The sequence below is a fragment of the Arachis hypogaea genome, chromosome 2 (genome assembly GCF_003086295.3).
Source record: "Arachis hypogaea cultivar Tifrunner chromosome 2, arahy.Tifrunner.gnm2.J5K5, whole genome shotgun sequence".
Taxonomy (NCBI): domain Eukaryota; kingdom Viridiplantae; phylum Streptophyta; class Magnoliopsida; order Fabales; family Fabaceae; genus Arachis; species Arachis hypogaea.
Genome location: NC_092037.1, coordinates 86,911,489 through 86,932,459, shown reverse-complemented (window position 1 = coordinate 86,932,459; position 20,971 = coordinate 86,911,489). Strand labels below are relative to the sequence as shown.

The 20,971-nt window shown below is 35.9% G+C and overlaps 1 protein-coding gene across 1 annotated transcript; it reads right to left on the bottom strand.

Moving 5' to 3' along the window:
- Positions 1 to 13,843: 13,843 nt before the first annotated feature.
- On the bottom strand, positions 13,844 to 18,128 carry LOC112727382 (protein FAR1-RELATED SEQUENCE 5). The gene is made up of 3 exons (XM_025777114.3): positions 17,617 to 18,128; positions 14,286 to 16,534; positions 13,844 to 14,202 (listed from the first exon to the last, which is right to left on the bottom strand). Exon 2 carries the CDS (start codon positions 16,504 to 16,506, stop codon positions 15,037 to 15,039), a length of 1,470 nt encoding a protein of 489 aa, XP_025632899.1. The 5' UTR covers positions 16,507 to 16,534; positions 17,617 to 18,128; the 3' UTR covers positions 13,844 to 14,202; positions 14,286 to 15,036.
- Between the last annotated feature and the right edge of the window lie 2,843 nt (positions 18,129 to 20,971).

Sequence of the window (20,971 nt, the reverse complement as noted above, 5' to 3'; positions counted from 1 at the left end):
AAGAAAAGGAAAATTAGTATCCACTAAAGAGTTTACTCTTGAATGAATCTGGGAAACTAAACTTCTAAATTTGTAGGACTGTACAGGTTAACAATAGAGTTTGAGAATTCTTGGTTGTTATTATTATTATTAGAACAGGTTATCACTTAGTTATTACAAAATAATCAACTCCGCCTATGTTACACTTGCGGTACATAGCCGGTCCCAAACCCGGATAAAGGAGGAGGGTTGTGTTAGGTCTTCGGCAACCAACATAAAAATATGGCCGAACCCCCCATGACATGAATCAAAGACATTATTGCGCTAAAGCTAGGTCGTTGCCCGGAAGCAACGCGCCGTATGGCTCGAGTACGATGTCAAAGCAAGAGCCGCTGCATCGGTGCCCGGATGTAGTGTTAAATGAGCAAGGGTTCTCGCGTTTTCGTGAACGGACGAGGGTAAATAAGCTAGTTCACAAAGAAAAAGGTAAAGGTCGAAGCGACAGAAGGTTGAGATTTGGGACATGGAACATAGGCACTCTAACAGGAAAGTCCATGGAGGTGGTGGACACCATGACAAGGAGGAAGATTAATATTATGTGCCTACAAGAAACGAAATGGGTTGGTGCAAAGGCTAGGGAGTTGGATTCTTCTGGTTTCAAACTTTGGTATACAGGAAAGGTGAAGAATAGGAATGGAGTTGGAATAATTGTGGATAAGCAGTGGAAGAAGGACGTAGTGGATGTCAAGAGGGTGGGAGATCGGATCATCTCTATCAAACTTGTGGTGGAGGGAGGTGCTTTCCATGTGATTAGCGCCTATGCACCGCAAGTGGGTTCGGACGAACAACACAAGATAAGGTTTTGGGAGGATCTAGAGAGTTTGGTTCAAGGCATACCTTTGGGAGATAAGATTTTCTTAGGAGGAGATTTAAATGGCTATGTTGGGAGAGAAGTGACTGGATATGGGAGTATTCACGGAGGCCATGGTTTCGGGGTGATCAATGCCGAGGGTAAAACCATTTTGGACTTTTCCTCAACTTTTGATCTTCTCATCCCAAATACATGTTTTAAAAAGAGAGATGAACATCTTATAACCTATAAGAGTGGTATGACAAGCTCTCAAATCGACTTCTTCTTATTGAGGAGAGTCGACCGGAAATTTTGCATTAACTGTAATATTATCCCGGGAGAGAGTTTGACAACACAACATAGGGTGCTCGTCATGGATTTTCGCATTGAGCAAAAGTTGAGGAAAAGACATCATACGAAGAACCCAAGGACGAGGTGGTGGCGAATGAAAGGTGAGGAACAAAGAAGCTTCCTAAGACAGGTAGGAGAAGAGGCAAAGTGGGATGGGAATGGAAGCGCGGAAGAGATGTGGAGGGAGATGGCAGAAGTTATTAGAAGAACAGCAAAAGAAAGTTTTGGTGAATCTTAAGGAATAGGACCAAGAGACAAGGAGTCCTGGTGGTGGAATGCGAGTATACAAGAAAAGATAAAGATAAAAAGGGAATGCTTTAAAGAGTAGTCTTTATGCTGCAATGCAGATAACTGGGAAAAATATAAGGCGGCTAAGAAAGAGACAAAAGTGGCTGTAAGTGAAGCAAGAACAAGAGCATATGAGGGTCTCTACCAATCTTTGGGCATGAAAGAAGGAGAAAAAGGTATATATAGAATCGCAAAGAGCCGGAAAAGAAGAACGAGAGATTTGGATCATGTTAAGTGCATAAAGGATAAGGATGGAAAGGTGTTGGCTCAAGAGGAGAAGATTAATGAAAGGTGGAATAGCTACTTCTACGAGTTATTTAATGAGGGACAGAAGACTCTTCCGAGCCTTGGTCGATTATGCACAAGGGAAGAAGATCAAAACTTTGACTACTATCGAAGGATTCGAGACTTCGAGGTAAAAGAGGCTCTAAAGCAGATGAAAAATGGCAGGGCAGTAGGACCTGATAATATCCCGATTGAGGTTTGGAAGGGTCTTGGAGGAAAAGGCATCAACTGGTTAACCAAGCTTTTTAATGAGATTTTAAGGTCAAAGAAGATGCCTGATGAGCGGAGAAAGAGCACCTTGGTACCTATCTATAAGAATAAGGGGGATATACAAAGTTGCGGAAACTATAGAGGGATTAAGCTTATGAGTCATACTATAAAGTTATGGGAAAGGGTGATAGAACGGAGGTTGAGAAAAGAGACACAAGTAACAAAGAACCAATTTGGATTTATGCCAGGCAGATCTACCACTGAAGCGATATACCTATTAAGAAGGATGATGGAGAGGTATCGTAGTAATAAAAGGGATCTACACATGGTGTTTATTGATTTGGAAAAAACGTATGATAGGGTACCAAGAGAGGTCTTATGGAAGGTTTTAGAAAAGAGGAGAGTAAGGATCGCATATATTCGGGCAATTAAAGACATGTATGATGGGGCCACAACTAGTGTGAAGACTCAAGGTGGTGTGACAGAGGAATTCTCTATTGGTATAGGATTACACCAGGGATCATCCTTAAGTCCATACCTTTTCACATTAGTCTTGGAAGTACTCACAGAGCACATCCAAGAACCTGTGCCATGGTGCATGCTTTTTGCCGATGATATCGTCCTTATGGGAGAGTCAAGGGAGGACCTAAATAAGAAGTTGGAGTTATGGAGAGAAGCTCTAGAAGTGTATGGTCTGTGCATAAGCCGTAGCAAGACGGAATATATGGAATGTAAGTTCAGTCTGAGAAGGGAAAACTCCAATATAGAGGTGAAAATTGGAGAGAACATCCTACGAAAAGTTAAAAGTTTTAAGTATCTTGGGTGCATCATACAAGATAATGGAGAGATTGAACATGATGTAAATCATAGGATCCAAGCAGGTCGGTCAAAATGGCGGAGTGCATCTGGTTTTATATGCGACAAAAAAGTGCCTTTAAAACTTAAAGGTAAATTCTATCACACCGCTATAAGACCGGCTATGCTGTATGGTACGGAATGTTGGGCGGCTAAAGGGGAGCACGAACATAAGCTGAGTGTGGCAGAGATGAAGATGTTGAGATGGATGAGTGGTCATACGCGATTGGATAAAATAAGGAATGAAGATATAAGGGAGAGAGTTGGAGTAGCACCCATTGTGAAAAAGATGGTTGAATCGCGTCTCAGGTGGTTTGGACATGTGAGAAGAAGACCGATAGAACATCCAGTCAGGAGGGTGGATGAAATGGAAGATGGACAAAGGGCGAAAGGCAGAGGAAGACCTAAGAAGACCATCCATGAGGTGGTCAAACGAGATCTACATGTAAACGGTCTCTCTGTAGACATGATACATGACAGAGCACAATGGCGTCGTTTGATTCATGTAGCCGACCCCACTTAGTGGGACAAGGCTTTGTTGTTGTTGTTGTTGTTGTTGTTGTTGTTGTTGTTGTTATTACAAAATAATCGTAAGCAATATTTATCAGATTAAGTACAATACATACATGACATGACGGGAAAATGAGAAAGAAAAAAGATTGACTATTGAAAAGGAACAAATAGTTCGTATTGCAGAATTACCAAACTCAGTAAACTTCTTCCTTGGAAAATGCATAAACTCTGCATACTCCCTCCCTTCATCAATCTTATGGAATTGAAAAGTGGTCACTAGATAAGCTAGTTCTCCAATTACAATAACAATATACAAAAGACAAAAGTATTAAGAAAACCACTACAGATCATTAAACATTATTGAGATAAATACATGTCACTATGACATGGTGAAATCAATCCAGCATACCATTCAGTACCAAAAAGCTGAATTAGTACTTTTCCTAACTTATTTATTGTTTGCTATGCCTAAAGTAAAAGAAAGAAAGAAATAATGAACCAAAAGACAAAGCAACATGCTACCTCCTTTGAACAAAGACATTGACATTTCTGTTGTCGCTGCCATCTCTTCGCAATGAAATTTCACTTGCCACATGCAATAAGGAGAAAACAGCAGCCGGGATGAATTAAAGCAACCTGTTTCTTAATTTATCATAAATTTTGATGAATTGAAACATAGAGCTTAAGTAAAATATGACCAATGGGATAGTAGCATTTCTTGTAGCAAAGACAATAGAGGAAACATTACCCAAATTCATTCATGATGAAGCTCATCCACATACACATACATAGCCATTCTAGATATAGCTCAAATATTATGACCAGAAACAATAATCAAGAATAGGTTCAATCATCTCTGATATCCATGAATACAAGTACATGAGCGTCCATATAATCATAATCATACTTGGACATTGCCAAATGTCACAATTCAAAAAAACAATAAAAGTCATTACCAAGCAATTTAATAAAGTGGATCAATAAAACACCATAAGGTGAATCAAATTACAGAGAGAGAGAGAGAGAGAGAGAGAGAGAGAGAGAGAGAGAGAGAGAGACCAAGCAATTTAATAAAGTGGATCAATAAAACACCATAAGGTGAATCAAATTACTGAGAGAGAGAGAGAGAGAGAGAGAGAGAGAGAGAGAGAGGAGCAACTTAGGGAACCTTGTTGAGTGCAACGGGAACAACTTTGGAGCTGTCACGCAGGCGAGGGTGGACCGTGAAAACCTGGCACAGCAGGGCTTGGGCGTCGTCTTCGTTGAAGCAGAAGATGCTGATGTTCTTGCTGGTGGAGGCTCCAGCAATCAGCAAGAACTCCTCCCACGGGTTGTTGAGGGCGTACACGAGGAGGTCGTGGAGGAACATAAAATCGACAGGGAGTTGTGGAGGGGAGGCGATTCGAACAGAGCTTCATTTTCTTCTTGGCCAAAGACGAGCTTCGGAGAAAGAAGAGCAGAGAGGAGACGGACCAACAGAAACACCTCCTTTTTGTTCTTCTTTGTCCAGAACCCTAAACAAGATCAATACCGTTTTTTTTCCATATATGTTTTTGTTTCAAACTTTTGATTTTTAAATTGTTTCAGATTTAAAAATGTAAAACTAAAGTTGATTTAGTTTTGACTAAATTAAAAGGATTAGAGTAGTTGTCCAATATAAGAAAAAGGGTATTTAAGTTTTTTTATAAAATTAAATAATTTTTTATCTTTTATTAAAGTACAAGAGTAATTTAGTAAAAGTATTGATATGATATATATTTAATAAAAGAAAAATTATTTATTGACGTGGAAAATATATCTACATGTCATGTTTTAATTTGTCCACGTTTTTATCGTATCGATACATATGAATTTATGATCGTACCGAAGCAAACACCAAAAATATATTATTTACCAGTTTAAACACAAAGACAAAAATATACTGTTTTATGTATTTAGTTGTGTTTTCGACACCCATTAAGTACTAAAATGGATTAGTTTGTTTCCCGCAAAAACATGGTCAAAAAAGCTGTCGCTTTTGCAAAGAAGGATTCCGAAAACATGGCAGAAAAAATAGCACTTTCGCACAGCATATCTACAAAAATGTGGGTAAAAATTTCAAATTCATATTTGGATTTGAAGTCTGCGAAAACGAAATAGAAAGTTCGAATTTGATTTTTATGCAGTGCCTGTAAAAATGAAAGTCGTAACACGTTTCTGCTTAAATAAAAAAGAAAGCCTTAGATTAGTGATTCAAAGTACGCAAATTAATTTTATTATGGAAAGTGAGTTTGTGTAGGAGGCGGATATGGAGAGAAGGGGAGCTTTACCGGCCTGTGGTGTCAGCAAGACACTAATCGGATTGTGCGACTGGTATAAGAGAACTCGAACCGTGCGAGTTCCTCCTCCAAAAGCGGACCGTCCGAGTTGTCCTATCCCAAACCATGTGTCGTTGGCGTGGTACTCCCCACAGACGGTGCCCTGTTAACACTACCAACCCCCTCCATTGCATGCGTACCCAGGGACTTCACTTTTCTTTCCTTCCCCACCCAACATCCATCCCTTCATCTTCTTCCTCCCTCAATGTTTTCTGCTTCATCTATTTGAGGCAAAAAAAAAAAAAAAACTAAAATGTCAAAGAAAGCAAAATCTAGAAATGTTGATCGTCCGGAACTTCACATTGTAAAATATCTCAACTATTTTGATTATGTAAGTTTATTTGTTAAATTCTTTTTATATTTTAGAATTATATTTATTATTTTTAGAAATTTAATTATATTTATGGTTGTTAGGAGTTGAACTGAAGAAGATATACGTGACTTATTGTATAATTTTATTGATAGAAATTTAGAAATAAATGTTTAAATAAGGTGTAAATGTAATTGGTTCTTGTTTAAAATTGTTTGTAATATAATAGATTATTAAAAAAAATAAGTTTTTAGAATTTTTTGGAATAATATTAGAAGTTATAATTAAGTAGTTATGGTTAATTGTAGAAATTTAGGAATATATGTTTAAATAATAGTTAGAAATATATATGTTTAAATGTAGTTAATTGTTGTTTAGAATTTTTTGTAATATAACAGATTAGAAATAAAAAAAATAGTTGTTTAGATTTTTTGTAATAATATTAGACTTTCTGCTGATCATGCTAACTCTGATAAGCCAATCACACCCTGACCCGTACTGTGTACACTTTACATAAAATGTCAACGGTTCCGACTCATACACACGGTAGTCTACACTTCTTCGGAGGGTATGCTCCTTCATCGCCTTAATAACAACTTTCCTAGAACTGAATTTCATCCCCACGGCGAATTCATCATCTGCTACAATAGAAACTTCTGCCAGGACGGCAGCCATACCATAAGTATTTAATACACGATTGTTTAATGACCAAAATTAAAAGTAAATCAGTACTCACAACACCAATAATGATATAAATATGCTTTACATTACGTTGTTATCTCAATCTCAATAAAATAAAAATACAAACATATTAATACATACTGTTAATTAATACAAATTAACAAAACAACTAAAAATAAATACTAATCTCCTAAATAACTTCATAAATACTATAATAAACACTCGTTAATAAATCCTGATTAACTAAATAACTAAATAAATACAAATTAACTAAATAACTAAATAACTAAAAATAAATACTAATCGCCTAAATAACTAAAAATAAATACTATAACAACTACTCATTAACTTAATTAACTAAATAACTAAAAATATATACTAATCGCTTAAATAACTTCATAAATACTATAATAAATACTCATTAATAAATCCTAATTAACTAAATAACTAAATAAATACAAATTAACTAAATAACTAAAAATAAATACCAATCGCCTAAATAACTTCATAAATACTATAATAAATATTATTAATAAATCCTAATTAACTAACTAAATAAATAAATACTGGTTCCTAAATACTAAATAACTCAAAATATTTTTACCTTAAACTTGACTAAATAAACTCTTTTACAAATGCTAATTGAGTACCTCCACTCATATAGTCCGAAAACTCCGAAGCATGCATGGCTTCCAAATCCATAACTCGCATAAAAGATGGCTCCTCAAATGGCACTTCATTCGCGAGTGCATTTGCCACGCCTGTCACATTCGGAGCCACAGTGCCGTCACCTTGATCTTCATTTCCGTCTGGACTAACAACTTCGTAATTGCTTTCGAACTCTTCCTCACTGTCACTATTGTAGTCTTCCCGTAAAATATTTTGGTCGGCCTCAGATTGTTCGAATTTAATGTATAACTCAATGAACGAGATTTAAGTACGACTTTCAATATACATTGAAAACATCTCTTGTATGCTCGCTTCGTCCATTATATATTTAGTTTGAAATTGAACAAATCCACCAAATACTGGTACGGGATATCTGTACAAAATACATGATATTTTTCTTGACATCCTCGAATCTATCTTCTCACAATCACACCTTTAAGCTCTTCAAATGAAATTGTGAAGGGAATAACAACATATAACGGATCTTCACAAACAAATTTTACTCATTCCGACGTCTGCAACAAAATCTGACCAAAATAATACACTTTCAAAAGAACTCTATCATCCATTTCTCTCACTCACTTAAACAAAAACTGAAATTTCACTATCAACTTTCTTTTTTCCAACACAACCAGATCGACACTGGACCATGAGAAAGAAAAAGAGAAGTCGAAGAAGATGAAGAAGATTGGATCTGGTCGGCTGATTATGATTTACACACATTCGCATGTATATATATACACACACAACTCGGACCAAGCGAGTTGTTTACCCTAATTCAAAAAAAACATATAATAATGAAAACGGACCATCCGATTTCATTTTGTGAAAATAAAAAAAAAATTTATACTCATGCACAACTCGAACCCAACGCGTTGTTGAACCTATTTCAAAAAAAATTTCTAATCAAAACGTACCCTCCGATTTCATTTACATAAAATAAAAAAATTATACATGCACAAATCGCAGGGTCCGATAAGCTTTATGTGAATTTCAGATCTTTCCTCCCTCCAAAACGGACCTTCTGATTTGCTAACAAAAATTTAAAAACAATGAAATCGGATGGTCCGACTTCTTAATACCAAATCTGAGAAAAAGCTGCCCCACATATTGGTATAGCACCTCTATGATCCATAACCCGGCACAACACATTCACATCTTTCATAACAAAAAAAAATCAGCCCTTCAAAGTACGGTGATATTATATGTGTTAGAAAATTATTTTAATTTTTTTAATTTGTTTGTGGGAGATACATATATTAATTATAATCACAAATGATGTCATTTTAAATTAAATGAATTATATAATGGTGATTTTATTTATTGTTATAAATGGTAAATTGAATAAGTCATTATTACTTTTGATTTGGAATTAAATGAGAATAAAATCGGATATTATCTTTTGTTTTTATCTTTTAGATTTTAGATATATTATCTTTTAGATTTTAGATACTATTTTATTTGGACTTTAGGATTTAATGAGTGCCATACTCAAATATAAATAGTGCCTTCATGGTTTCGGTCCCCAATATATGAAAGCCGCCTTTGTTGCTCTTTCTCCATCAAAAGAGTTGTAATTCAGCCGCCTAGAATATAAAAGGCTTTGGTTGAAGAAGATCGAAAAAACCACAAGATCCAAATCTTTCCATCAATTTTTAATTTTTTATGAATAAAAATACACTTTCACATTATAATATATTTTTGGTGATTCAATATGGATAATATAAGTTAATAAAATTATTTATTCCAACAGCCATCTATATTTTAATCATCAAAATATTCAGTTTTATTTTCTCTGGGTCAATATATATATGCGTTCCATATTACATTATAATATTGCATATATAGAAATATACATGTATATGTATTAGATGTTGCGATTGTGTGCGATAGTATATATGTCTTAAGTATTGTTTCACATATATAAATATGTGGCCGTTTGGGTTACTTTATATATATATATATATAATCGTTTGTATATAGGAAAATTCTAAGGTGCTGAAGAAAAGATTGTTTAACACCTGCGGTTTGCACGTGTTATGGCTGGATGCATTCTGCATGGCTCACTAGGAGCAGGTAGGTGCAGATACGATTTTCCGAATGACAGGTAATGAAAGTGACAGTGGACATTGATTAGTTGTTCTAATTGAAGTGTTAAAAATTTTAATTAAGTGTTTGAGTAGTGGGCCGCACGTAGAGTGTTAAATGGGTTGGTGTGGATCCAAATTTTTCACTTGATGGGCTTTGGATAGTAACCTTTAGTAGTATGAACGGATTGAGGTAGTTTGATTTTTATGATGAGGTGATTTGTGTTTTTTTTTGTTTTTTTTTTTTTTTGGTGTTGATGTTTAGGTTTGAGTTGGAGTTGAAGAAAGTTGGATGGACTAATAGTGATAGGCTGAATGGGGCACTTGGGCTATGTTAAGGAAGTGGGTATGGGATACTACGGAAATGAAAAAAAAAAGTTCTGATGGAAAGAATCAAGAATTGTTTGCCCGTGACATTGGAAAAAAAAAAGGAATCTGTGTCTGTCCTGAATGTTGTTAATTTCAAGTGTTATGAGTTATACGTATAACTTGTGGAATTTGTTAGATAGTTTATATACTTTTCTTGTATTATTATTCCTTTAGTAAAATGTTTTATACTGAAAATATAATGTAGTATATTTATTTTAACTAATTCGTTATTTTATTTGTATGTTTATGTTTTGATTGATTTTTTAAGATATTGGTGAGATTTACTATGGCATTATAGACTATGTAATATATGCTGTTGGGAAGGGTTTTATGTTCCAACCCTTTTATTTGACAAAACTGCAAAGCCAATCCAATTGACACCGCTTAAAAAAAGAAATGTCTTGGATCTGAATTTTTTTAGGTAAAATATCCAATCCTTACCGCACCACAAGTAAAATAAGTATTCGGATCGGATGATCATTCAATTCAAGATCGGTTCAGGCCGAACCGCCGAAACTGGTAGTTGGGAGGGGAGGAATGAGATGGTTATGACCTTAGGGTAGTGTTTAATTGTTTAATTATTTGGAATATTTTATACCTAATGCGAGAGATGGAGGGTTCATATGTTTTACGGTTTAGGGTGTATGTTCGGCGGTTTAGAGTGTGTTTGGATTAGCGTTTGAAGTATCAAAAGCTTGTTTAGTTTTCTTGATAGTTTCACATTTTCGTTTGACTATTTTTTATTTTTCTGAATGTAAACTTGATTCTACCCTTGAACCCACATTTACTGAGTATGTCCTTTGTTATTTATATGATGAAGTTTGTTATTTTTTTATAATATTATTTTTCTAATACTCTTTAATGCATGTTTTTATTATTTTTAAAAGAGTCTTATTATTTTTTATTTATATATATATTTTTGTATAGAATAGTTTTTTGGTTTGAATTATGATTCTATTAATCCATTAGAGTAGTAAAGAGTATTGAAAAAAACTAAAAAAAAAATAAAATTTGGTTAAATATCTAGAAATAAATTTATAAAAAAATTATTTAAATTTATGTCCTTTTCTATAATTTTTCATGTAAAAATAGTTTTAAATAATGTAATCCAAACAATATTTGGTGTATTATAATTCATTTTGAATAAGAATCACCAAACATAAACTACGTTACTACTAACTCACTTTTAATCAAAATCAATTTTCCAAAATTAATTTTATACAAACTGCTGTTTACAAATAGAAATCCAAACACATACTTAGTGGTTGAAAAGGTGAATGGTTAACTGAGGATTTAGGGCTTTATATATGTGATGAAGGTCTGCTGGGGGTGTGTAGGGTTTAGGATTTAGGATTGACCAGATGGAAACGAGAATAGGTAGTTGCGGATTCCGGGTATAATGTGTTGAAAGTCATTTGCTTAGAGTTATTGGTTAGGGTTTAGGGTTTATATTTGTTTGCTTCGGAACGTATATGTGTTGTATGTATTACATGGTACTAATAGGACAAGCATAATTTATCACGTATCAGTTTTTCGTTTTGATCGAAATTGAATCTCTGCCTCCAAGATTAGAGAGTTCGACGTTACTCCCTGCTTTTGTTCTGTGCCAAAATGTGATACATGTCACGAATGACTGATGCAGAAAAATTTCTTTGCGGGGAAAAAAATAATGAAATTTAGGTATATTTATAGTTTTTTTTTTTTCACAGTATCCAATAAGTTTAGAGTTAGTGTATCGTAACTTTCAGTTTCATCTAAGGGGGTTACTGAGTTGCGACACACACGGAATGAGGAAGTGAACTCCGAACAGTTGTTTAAGCGGACGATTAAGCTAATCACTCGACCAACCTAAATTTATCTAGACATGTTTAAAATTTTAAAGTAAAACAATGTATACATATTGATAAGAATTAGAAACACACACACAATCAGTAATTATAATATTTAAAATAATAAAGAAATAATTTAAGTCAGTACAATATTGAAAATAAAAAAAATAATTTATAAAGACTGTTTCTATTTTATTTTTAACATGAGTAAATATTATTTTTCAACATATGTTCTTAAACATTTATTTTACTTTTTATTATCTCATATTTAAGTAAAAATTCCACTTATTATCATTTTTATGGCATAAATAAATCGTTTAATTACTATAATAAAGACCAATTTAATAATAAATACTAATAGAGTATATTCATGTATATGTAATATGTTTTTTTATGTTAAATATTTTATAAAAAGTCACTGATTATTAAAGTTGTATTTACTGAGAAAACTAAATTTTTAGTTAATTATCTACTAATTAACTAGTTTAATAAAATTAATTATTATCATTTTTTGAGTTTATTTATGTGTTATTTTTTTATAATAAATCAAATTTAAAAATATCATTGTTATTGAATGTTAAGTTTAAGATAATATTTTTTTTACAAATTGAAACACACATAAAAAAATAGTAATATTTTATTTCTGATAAATGTAATATAATAAAAGACATATATATATATATATATATATATATATATATATATATATATATATATATGTACGTATTAGTTTTTAGTAAAATGCACCATTATTATTGCTAACATTTGACTGAGGACATAAATTAATACACGTGGACATGAATTGGTGCACAACATAAGTACTTAAATGTTGTGACCCATTATATGCGAAGAACACTAAGTTCCAAGAAATTACATGCATTGAATCAAATTGAATGCAGGTGTTATGATAATGAATGGTTCGATCGGAGGGGCTTTGACGGTTCAGTGGAATGGGAAGCTTAGGAGGCTTCCTTTATAAGGGATTTCCTTTCACGTTTGGTGTGCTTGAAACAAAACCCACTTAAGGTGTTGCATACATGGATACTGGGAGGTACCGTTACTACGTTGTGAAGAGAGGACGAAAGCCAGGCATTTACACCTCGTGGGAAGAATGCAATGAGCAAGTGTATGGCTTCAAGGACAGTCATCACAAGGGCTTCATGGTAAGGCGCGAGGCGGAGGAGTGGGGTAGTTTGCCAAGACAAGACCCCGTTGGTAATAATACTGTACCTGAGTCTCAAGAGTTGGTGGTAAGCTTCGGAGATCTCACGGTTGGGGAGTCTGACAACGTTACGGGAGACGGGAGCAGCGGATCTGGCACTGCCGCCACCAGTTGCTGCTTCATGAGCCAGGTGCATTTTTTAGTGTTTGTGGTTTGTTTAGTTATTTATTTTGTGTAAGGTTACCATCGATCTTGATGTGGAGGTTATCTGTTTTGCACATGTGCTCGTAGAAATGGTACCGAAGTTTGACCCCACGTCGTTCGTCATTATGGAAGACATGGAGCAACTGCTGTAAAGGGTTTGTGTTCGACTTCAGGTTGGTCCACTAGTCTTTTTCCAGCGTGACGGGTTCCGCAGCGAAGGAAAGAAGTATCACGGGTTTGGGATTTCTTTGCAAAGCACCGCGAAGGATATTAACTTCTTTGTGTCCGAGAGGTTCTCGACTGATGAGCGATTGGCAAGGCAGGATGCCGCCTTTATCACGTTAGAGAGGTTCCTCGAGGAGGCGGAGGTGAAAATATTTGACTTTAATTTCCAAGTCGTTCTTCGATACAAGGAAGAGCTTGCTGAGGCACAGCGCGTGGCTAGGTTGTCAGTCACAGAGCATGTACTGATGCTGGAGAACGAGAACACTGAGCTGAAGCAAAAGTTGGGACTCTACAACCAAATGTTCATGTAGGCAGGTAGGATGGCTTTTGTCGTTGAATATGGTTGGTGGTGTCCGGTTTGTAATGGATAACTTTTGTGCTTTTCACTATTTCAGTGTTTTACGATTTACCAGCATGAAGAACTTTAACGGATAACGGAAAATTAACTAATATCCATAGATAACGGAAAATTAACTAATATCCACAGATAACAGAAAATTTACGATTTACGAGCATGTAACAGATAACGAAAAATTAACTAATATCCACCCTACTACCTACAGTCCACCGGAATTAACCCACGAATTTCTCAACGAACCGGATCTACCACACAAGAATACCCAAATGTGTACTATACCGCCCTTTTTATTCGTACATTATTGCAACCAGCTTTCAGCACAGTATATTTGGCCTTATTATAGTTACTCATTATATACTCCTTTCATTAGTTCTTATAATTTGACCGTTACTTACATTCCAGTTAGTAATTGTATACTCCTGTTACTTATCATTGTATACTACTTTTATAAGTTCTTATTAGTTCTAAAATCATACCTTAACATCCAAATTAAGTCGTACTCCATCATACTAGTCCACGTTGTCTTTCCCCTGGGTGCAAACATAGGTTATCACCCACAATAGACTCCTAGTCATCGTTGGGCATTAAGCCAGTGGCATTAACACCCCACATTCATTGCCCTGTGACAAAAAAGTATTAGTATATATAACTCTGCTACAAGTATATACATAGTTTAATGAAACTTACAAATAACATAAGTTACCTGATCCGGCCTGTATACACTGACCCCCTCAAGTCCATGGTCACCTAAATCCGGATGTTGTCATTTTTCATCTTTTTCTGGGCAGTTTCTCTTTGTGTGTCCCGTCCCCTTGCATTTGGTGCAACGCCTCCTTTTACCAAGTGCCTTCTTCTTCGCAACTTTCGGGGCACCCTTTACCTTAGCAACAACAGGATCCCTTACCACCGGATTACCTTCACCAGCGTTTCTTTCGCTCCGTTGCACCCCAGTACCGAATGCCCTATAGTCCATCTTGAGGTCTTTACATAAAGATTCATTTCCACACATCGTCTTCTGGAACATGGACAGCCTTTGTACCCCAAGGGAAAACATCCATTGCGAGGCGGAGTGGAGTGCCCCATGTCAGAAGAGACACCACGCTCGCTAACTTCTCCCCAATTTTTTCAGTACTGCTCTGGGGACTTTGTGTCAGTTCTCCACCTCTGCAGAACGATCGTATCGGGTATCTCCTTTAGGTGCTCTGCCTTCATGATGAAGAATATATGCTTGCATAGATAACCATGCTTCTTCCAGAAATTACACTGGCAACTTAACTTCCCAGTTGAGTGACCAAATGAGGACATTATGTCACATCAGGTTCTTCGTACTCATCCAGGGTGTATATCATTGTATTCATGATCCTCCTTTTGCTAATCAGGATCAGCGCACCAACCCCTTCAATCTCTTTCTTAACATCACCAAACACTTCTCTAGTGTACACTGAAGCGGCATGTCATTCAATACTTCTGAGGCATGTTGTCATAACCAGAACTGAGTTTATGGATTGAAACTGGAGCAGCATCTCCTTATTCCGATACTCACAGGCAACCATCTCTAAGCACTGTACCAGCTCCAAAATTGTGTGGGTGGACTTCGAAAACTTGTTTACGTATGCGTTAATTCCTTCACAGCGGGATGTAGTCCGGTAGCCCGCGCAGAACTTGTCACGCAGATAAGCACTTACCCACGTCTCTTTTTTATCATACATCTGGCACGGCACCTGCTTGTGGCGGAGGCCATACTCATCGGCGGCCTGCTCCCATTCCGACTCAAAGACCTCTGTTGCCATGTCCGCATACAACCATCTTCTGAACAGCCCACGTAAATCAGCATCCTTCGCATTCGTTGTGACGTTCTTTTCCACATGCCATGCACACAACCGATGCGCCGACTCGGGGAGGACTTCAGAAACTGCTTTTATCATTGCTTTATCCCCGTTGATCACCACTACAGATGGCTTCTTACCACACATGATCTCCATCAAATTCTCCAGCATCCACCGATAGGATGCCAAACTTTCATCAAGCAACAACCCAAACCCAAATATAGTGGTCTGCTTATGATTGTTTGATTCAGAAAAAATCACAACCGGTCTCTTGTATTTATTTTTCCTGTAGGTTGAATCGAACGCCAACACATCGCCAAAGTATTGGTAATCGACTCTACTAGATCTGTCCGCCCAAATCAGATTTGCGAGCCAGTTGTCAGTAGTCACATTATATTTTGCGATTGCCATGGGGTCTGATTCGGCTTTTCTCTCTAGATACACTAATGCAGAATTTGCATCGCCATCAGCTATTTTAATGCGCTGCCTTTTGTCAGCATAGTTATAGACATCCTTCTTCAGGAACTCCAACAACAAATAGCCCCCGGCCATACCAGCCATGTACCCCACAATCTTAGACGTTGCAATACCATGTGCTTGCATCCCAACTATCTGACTTTTTGCAACTTCCGTTAACCGACGATGATTGGCAATCAAGTGCACCATTCCTGCCGGTGTCAACTCGTGATTGTGTTCAGTAACTAACTTCCTAACCTTCCAATACTTATCATTTTTGTCTAAATAAACCGATAACATTGCCTTGCAGTTAGTTCTTGTCTCCGGTTTGTGTACCCTCGTTCTGTCAACCCTGTCGTAGTGTTTACGTTCCCTCAACCCTTCCTTGTTACAAAAAAATCTATACCTTACAAGATTCCCCTCACAGTCTTTTCCGGAGTCACCCTTTCGCACCCCAAACCCATGCAGTTTTCTGAAACCCCGATAGAACTCATATGCATTATCAATGCTGTCCCATACCTTCTTTAGGATGTCCTCCTCACTCAGTTCGGCAAGGTCTTCCAAATCAGAATTTTCTACTTCGTAAGCATCACCTTCACTCCCTCCACAATTAGCATCCTCCTCGCTCGAAGTCACCTCCATTGAAATACTTTACCTAATTAATTATTACCTACCTCAAGGAATTTACCACACGGTGAAAATTGAACCCAACAAACAACCTTACAACAAAAATAATCCTTCACTAACAAATGAATTACCTATTCCAAACACAGCCTTACAACATAACAACCTAACTTTGGCCATATGCATTCATGACAAAATTTATTTTCAGAACATCAAAATTTTTTTTTAACCAATTTTGATATTTGAGCATTCATGACAACAACTATGCGTCCTGAAACAAAACAAAAAACAGCATACCGACATCCAGACTTTCAGCACTGTTCACAAAAAAACTGATTTCCGGAATAAAATAACCCCAACAACCACACTAGAATAGCATTTACATTTTCAACGCCCATCACAAAAAAATTGACTACCAAGACAAAACAAACCCTCAACAAAACACTCTTGTGGAGATTTTTATTTCTGTTAGAGAAGAAACCATTCGGCTTACAAGAAACCAATCATCACCAATATCCAACAATAATATCCCAGACAACAGTGAATACAATAAAACAGTTTAGCAACAAATCAAGAACGGGACCTAAATACATGATCCAAGAAATTACTTCTCACCGCCCTAACAACTTAGCAAATTACATCATCATCATCCCAACAATTTTGCAAAGTTTCCACTTAACAACTTTACGCACAGGAAATCAAAACAAAAGCTAAAAAAATTGAAATGAAACGACTAACAACGATAAAATAATAACTAGCAAATCCACAACTTCCCTAAAACAGTCGAAAATAACCACAACATACTAATGCTAGTGGAATCATCATGCTAACATATTAACTTCTCTGCAAGCATGCTATTTGTGCAGCTAAAATTTCCTAATTACTAAGAACCAATTATTCTATTTTCACATACAACAAACTTACTAAGTTTCCAAAAGCTAGCAATTATAAAGCCATCCAGTGACATGGTAAAACCCCTTCCTCAGGCATGTCAAGTGTAGTAAAATTAAAACAAAATAACATACTTCAGATCTTAACATCAACGTCATACAGAAGAGAACATATCTTCGGTATACTATAATTAAATCAATTGAAAATATCCAACCTACTATTGATTCAAAAACTTACTTATTGTAATAGAACTTAGAAGTTACAGACTTTGAAGCAGAGTATTCCTCTAGTCTGGGTGTATTGTCTTGTGGCAGGCGTTGGGAAACTCACCCAGGCGACAAAATACGGCAGTTTCACGGCCACGCGTAGCTCTCGCTTAGGTCCCAGCGTTGGCAGGCGACAAAGAGGGGTGGCTTCAGGATGACCGGGAATGCAAACTCAAACAACAAACAGCGACCGAACGTCACCGGCAGAGACAGCACGACGCCAACCTCCGGATGCAGACGCGAGCGAGAACGACAAACACACGATGGCTACAATGCGCCTGAGGAGACAAGGACGATGGAGGCCGAGCCCCGAGTAGGAGTTTTGATCGGTGACGGGTTCAAGAATTCGATCACCACTGAAGCTACATATACACAACGCCGGAGTACTATGACATCGACAAGAGCTACCGCTAGGGTTTCAATTTGGTTCTACTCTAATTAGCTTCATACAGGAGGGTCGGGGTGACTTCACGACGGAGAAGTGGGGGATTGGTTACGGGTTGGGTCCATTTCTTTTTTTTGCCATTGGGTATAATATTTCCCCCAGGCCCATCACTTTTTTCATCTAACTGAGGCCCGAGAATAAAAAACAAAAAAGCAATTACATTACATTATATTATATTTAATCTCCAATTAAGTACCTTACTGTTACTTCTAATCTATTCGATTAGAAACCTCGTTTCTGGCACCATGATTGAATTGTGGGACTTTTTACTAAACCAAATGCCTTCCACTGCAACACATGCAACAGGAGTGAATGTCTCAACGGGACACGTGTTCCTACCACCTTGAGACATGCAACACCCACATCTGCTGAAGAATCCTCCTTTCAGCACAGTAGTAGCTCCCATATTATACATTGAGACATGTATATATTTTACATGAAACGGTCTTCCTTTTATTAGTTTGGTAGAAATTTTTTGAACCTTTTTTTTATAATAAGTAATAAATTGATTTTTTAAATATTAATAAAGTATTGCTAATCTCTGATCATCTTGGATTTGTTTTTTGTGTACCATTAATCGGAATAAAATTGATTAATAATTTTTTTGGGATATAAAGATTATTGTGTATATGTCACTTATGCGAATATTAATTTACCCAAAAAAAATTATATTTGGCCAAGTTGTGTGTATACATTAATAATATTTAAGTAATAAAAAATATTATTTAATTGTTACATAAGGAAATTAGTAACAATTTAGATTATTATACCCACTTATTATTTAATTATTATATGAGGAATCTGAACTCTTATGAACCATATGTGATTCATGTGCTGAGAATGACTAATGAGAATTTTCTGGTCTCTATTTTCCTGGATAAATACAATCTTGACCTTGTAACCCCCTCTGGCTAATAACTTTCTCTTTTGTTTCAGTATTGCAAAAACAGATCAACCAAATTTTGATGATGCCTTTTTATTAAATCAATTGTTTTGTAGGGCCTTTTGTCCCCTGAAAATTCTGAACTATTGAGTTTGTCTACTGGTCCATGCGACAATTCTAAGGTTTGTGTCAAATGATTTCCAATTTAAATTGTTACAATGGTGTTCTTAGTTTTTACAAAGTAACTAAAATATTATTATTCTTATATTTGTTGGTACATGATGGCGTATCCCAGGCTTGTGAGAGTGAGCCAACTCCATCACCTGCAGTTAATGAGAAACATAATTCTAAGATTCTCAGAGATAAGAAACATATTGAAGAGGTTGGAGAGGAGTCAGTTTCGTCCAAATCTAAGAAATGGAAGTGGGTTGTGATGGAGGACTAAATCATCACGCCTCTACACAGTTCGATTTATAATATATGAGAATAATTTATTTAAACTATTATCTAAATGAATTATAGTTGTTTGAGAGTGATTAGGATCTACCATATATAAGTAGTTTATTTTTCAAAATTTGTGTTGACATTAATTTATCTCTTAGAAATTGATACAAGAGTTGTTTCTTATATTTGTTTATTTAATTCAAGATTTAAGTGTGTTTTCTTTTAATAAATACTTATTATTATTATTATTATTAGTATTTGAATAATTATATAAAAATATGAAAGGCCGTTGAAGAAATAAATGTAATATTAGTGGTGGTGATAATATGTTGGCAATTGCAAGGATAGTTGAGTAAGATTCAACTATGCACAGCATGCTCGGTCTCGAAATATCTTGAACCTTGCATTGAAATCCCCTCTCTTACATGGATATGATTACTACTTTGAGAACTTGGGAATAAATCATGCATTATTGAAATCTTTTGCTCATTCAAAATCATTATTATTATCATTATCGTATACTTATTCAGTTTTAAAATAAGTACAGCTTTTACTTTAATTTAAAATGAATATTTTAATTTTTTAATAAATCTAAAAGTTAAAATTAAAGCAACAATTATTTTAAAATAGAAAGAATATATTCAATGATCAGAAATAAGAACTTTTTTAATCAATCTTTTCGTTTACCAAATTACATGTAGAAAATTTGATCAATCACAAGTAGTCTCTTTATAAATTAGAATAAAGAAAGAAAACAAAAGAAAACAAAAAGGGAATAACACGTTACTGCTTGCTGGTCTCCCTCCTCTCTTTTGTTACTTTTGTAAATTAGGATAAATAAAGAAAACAAAAGAAAACAAAATGGAAATAACACGTTACTGCTTGCTGGTCTCTCTCCTCTCTTTTGTTACTTTCATTCATTCCTTCATTTAACGATAACAAAAAGGGAAAACCCTAGCTAGCCTCCACTGCCGCCGAATGGAGTGACCGGTTGCCGCTGTCCGTGGCTATCCGAGGAGTCTCTTTTTGGATGTCGGTGTTTTCCAAGTCAAATCCCCTGTTCGATGTCTTCTTCCTCACTCGGCGCCCATCCTCCGTCGAGTCAAATCCCCTGTTCGATGTCTTCTTCCTCACTCGGCGCCCATCCTCCGTCGGATTCGTCCTACAAGAAAGCAAATGAAAACAAAAAGGGAATAACACGTTACTGCTTGCTGGTCTCCCTCCTCTCTTTTATTACTTTTGTAAATTAGGATAAATAAAGAAAACAAAAGAAAACAAAATTGGAATAACACGTTACTGCTTGGTGGTCTCCCTCCCCTCTTTTGTTACTTTCATTCATTCCTTCATTCAAAGATAACAAAAAGGGAAAACTCTAGCTAACCTCCACTTCTGCCGAATGGAGTGACCGGTTGCCGCCGTCCATGGCTGTCCGAGGAGTCTCTCTTTGGATGTCGGTGTTTTCCAAGTCAAATCCCCTGTTCGATGTCTTCTTCCTCACTCGGTGCCCATCCTCCGTCGGATTCGTCCTGCTCGAGGTCGTTTTGTCGTCATCGT

Bases quoted from the DNA above. Each gene is read 5' to 3' on its own strand.
- LOC112727382 (XM_025777114.3), bottom strand. From the start codon at position 16,506: ATGGAGGTGACTTCGAGCGAGGAGGATGCTAATTGTGGAGGGAGTGAA.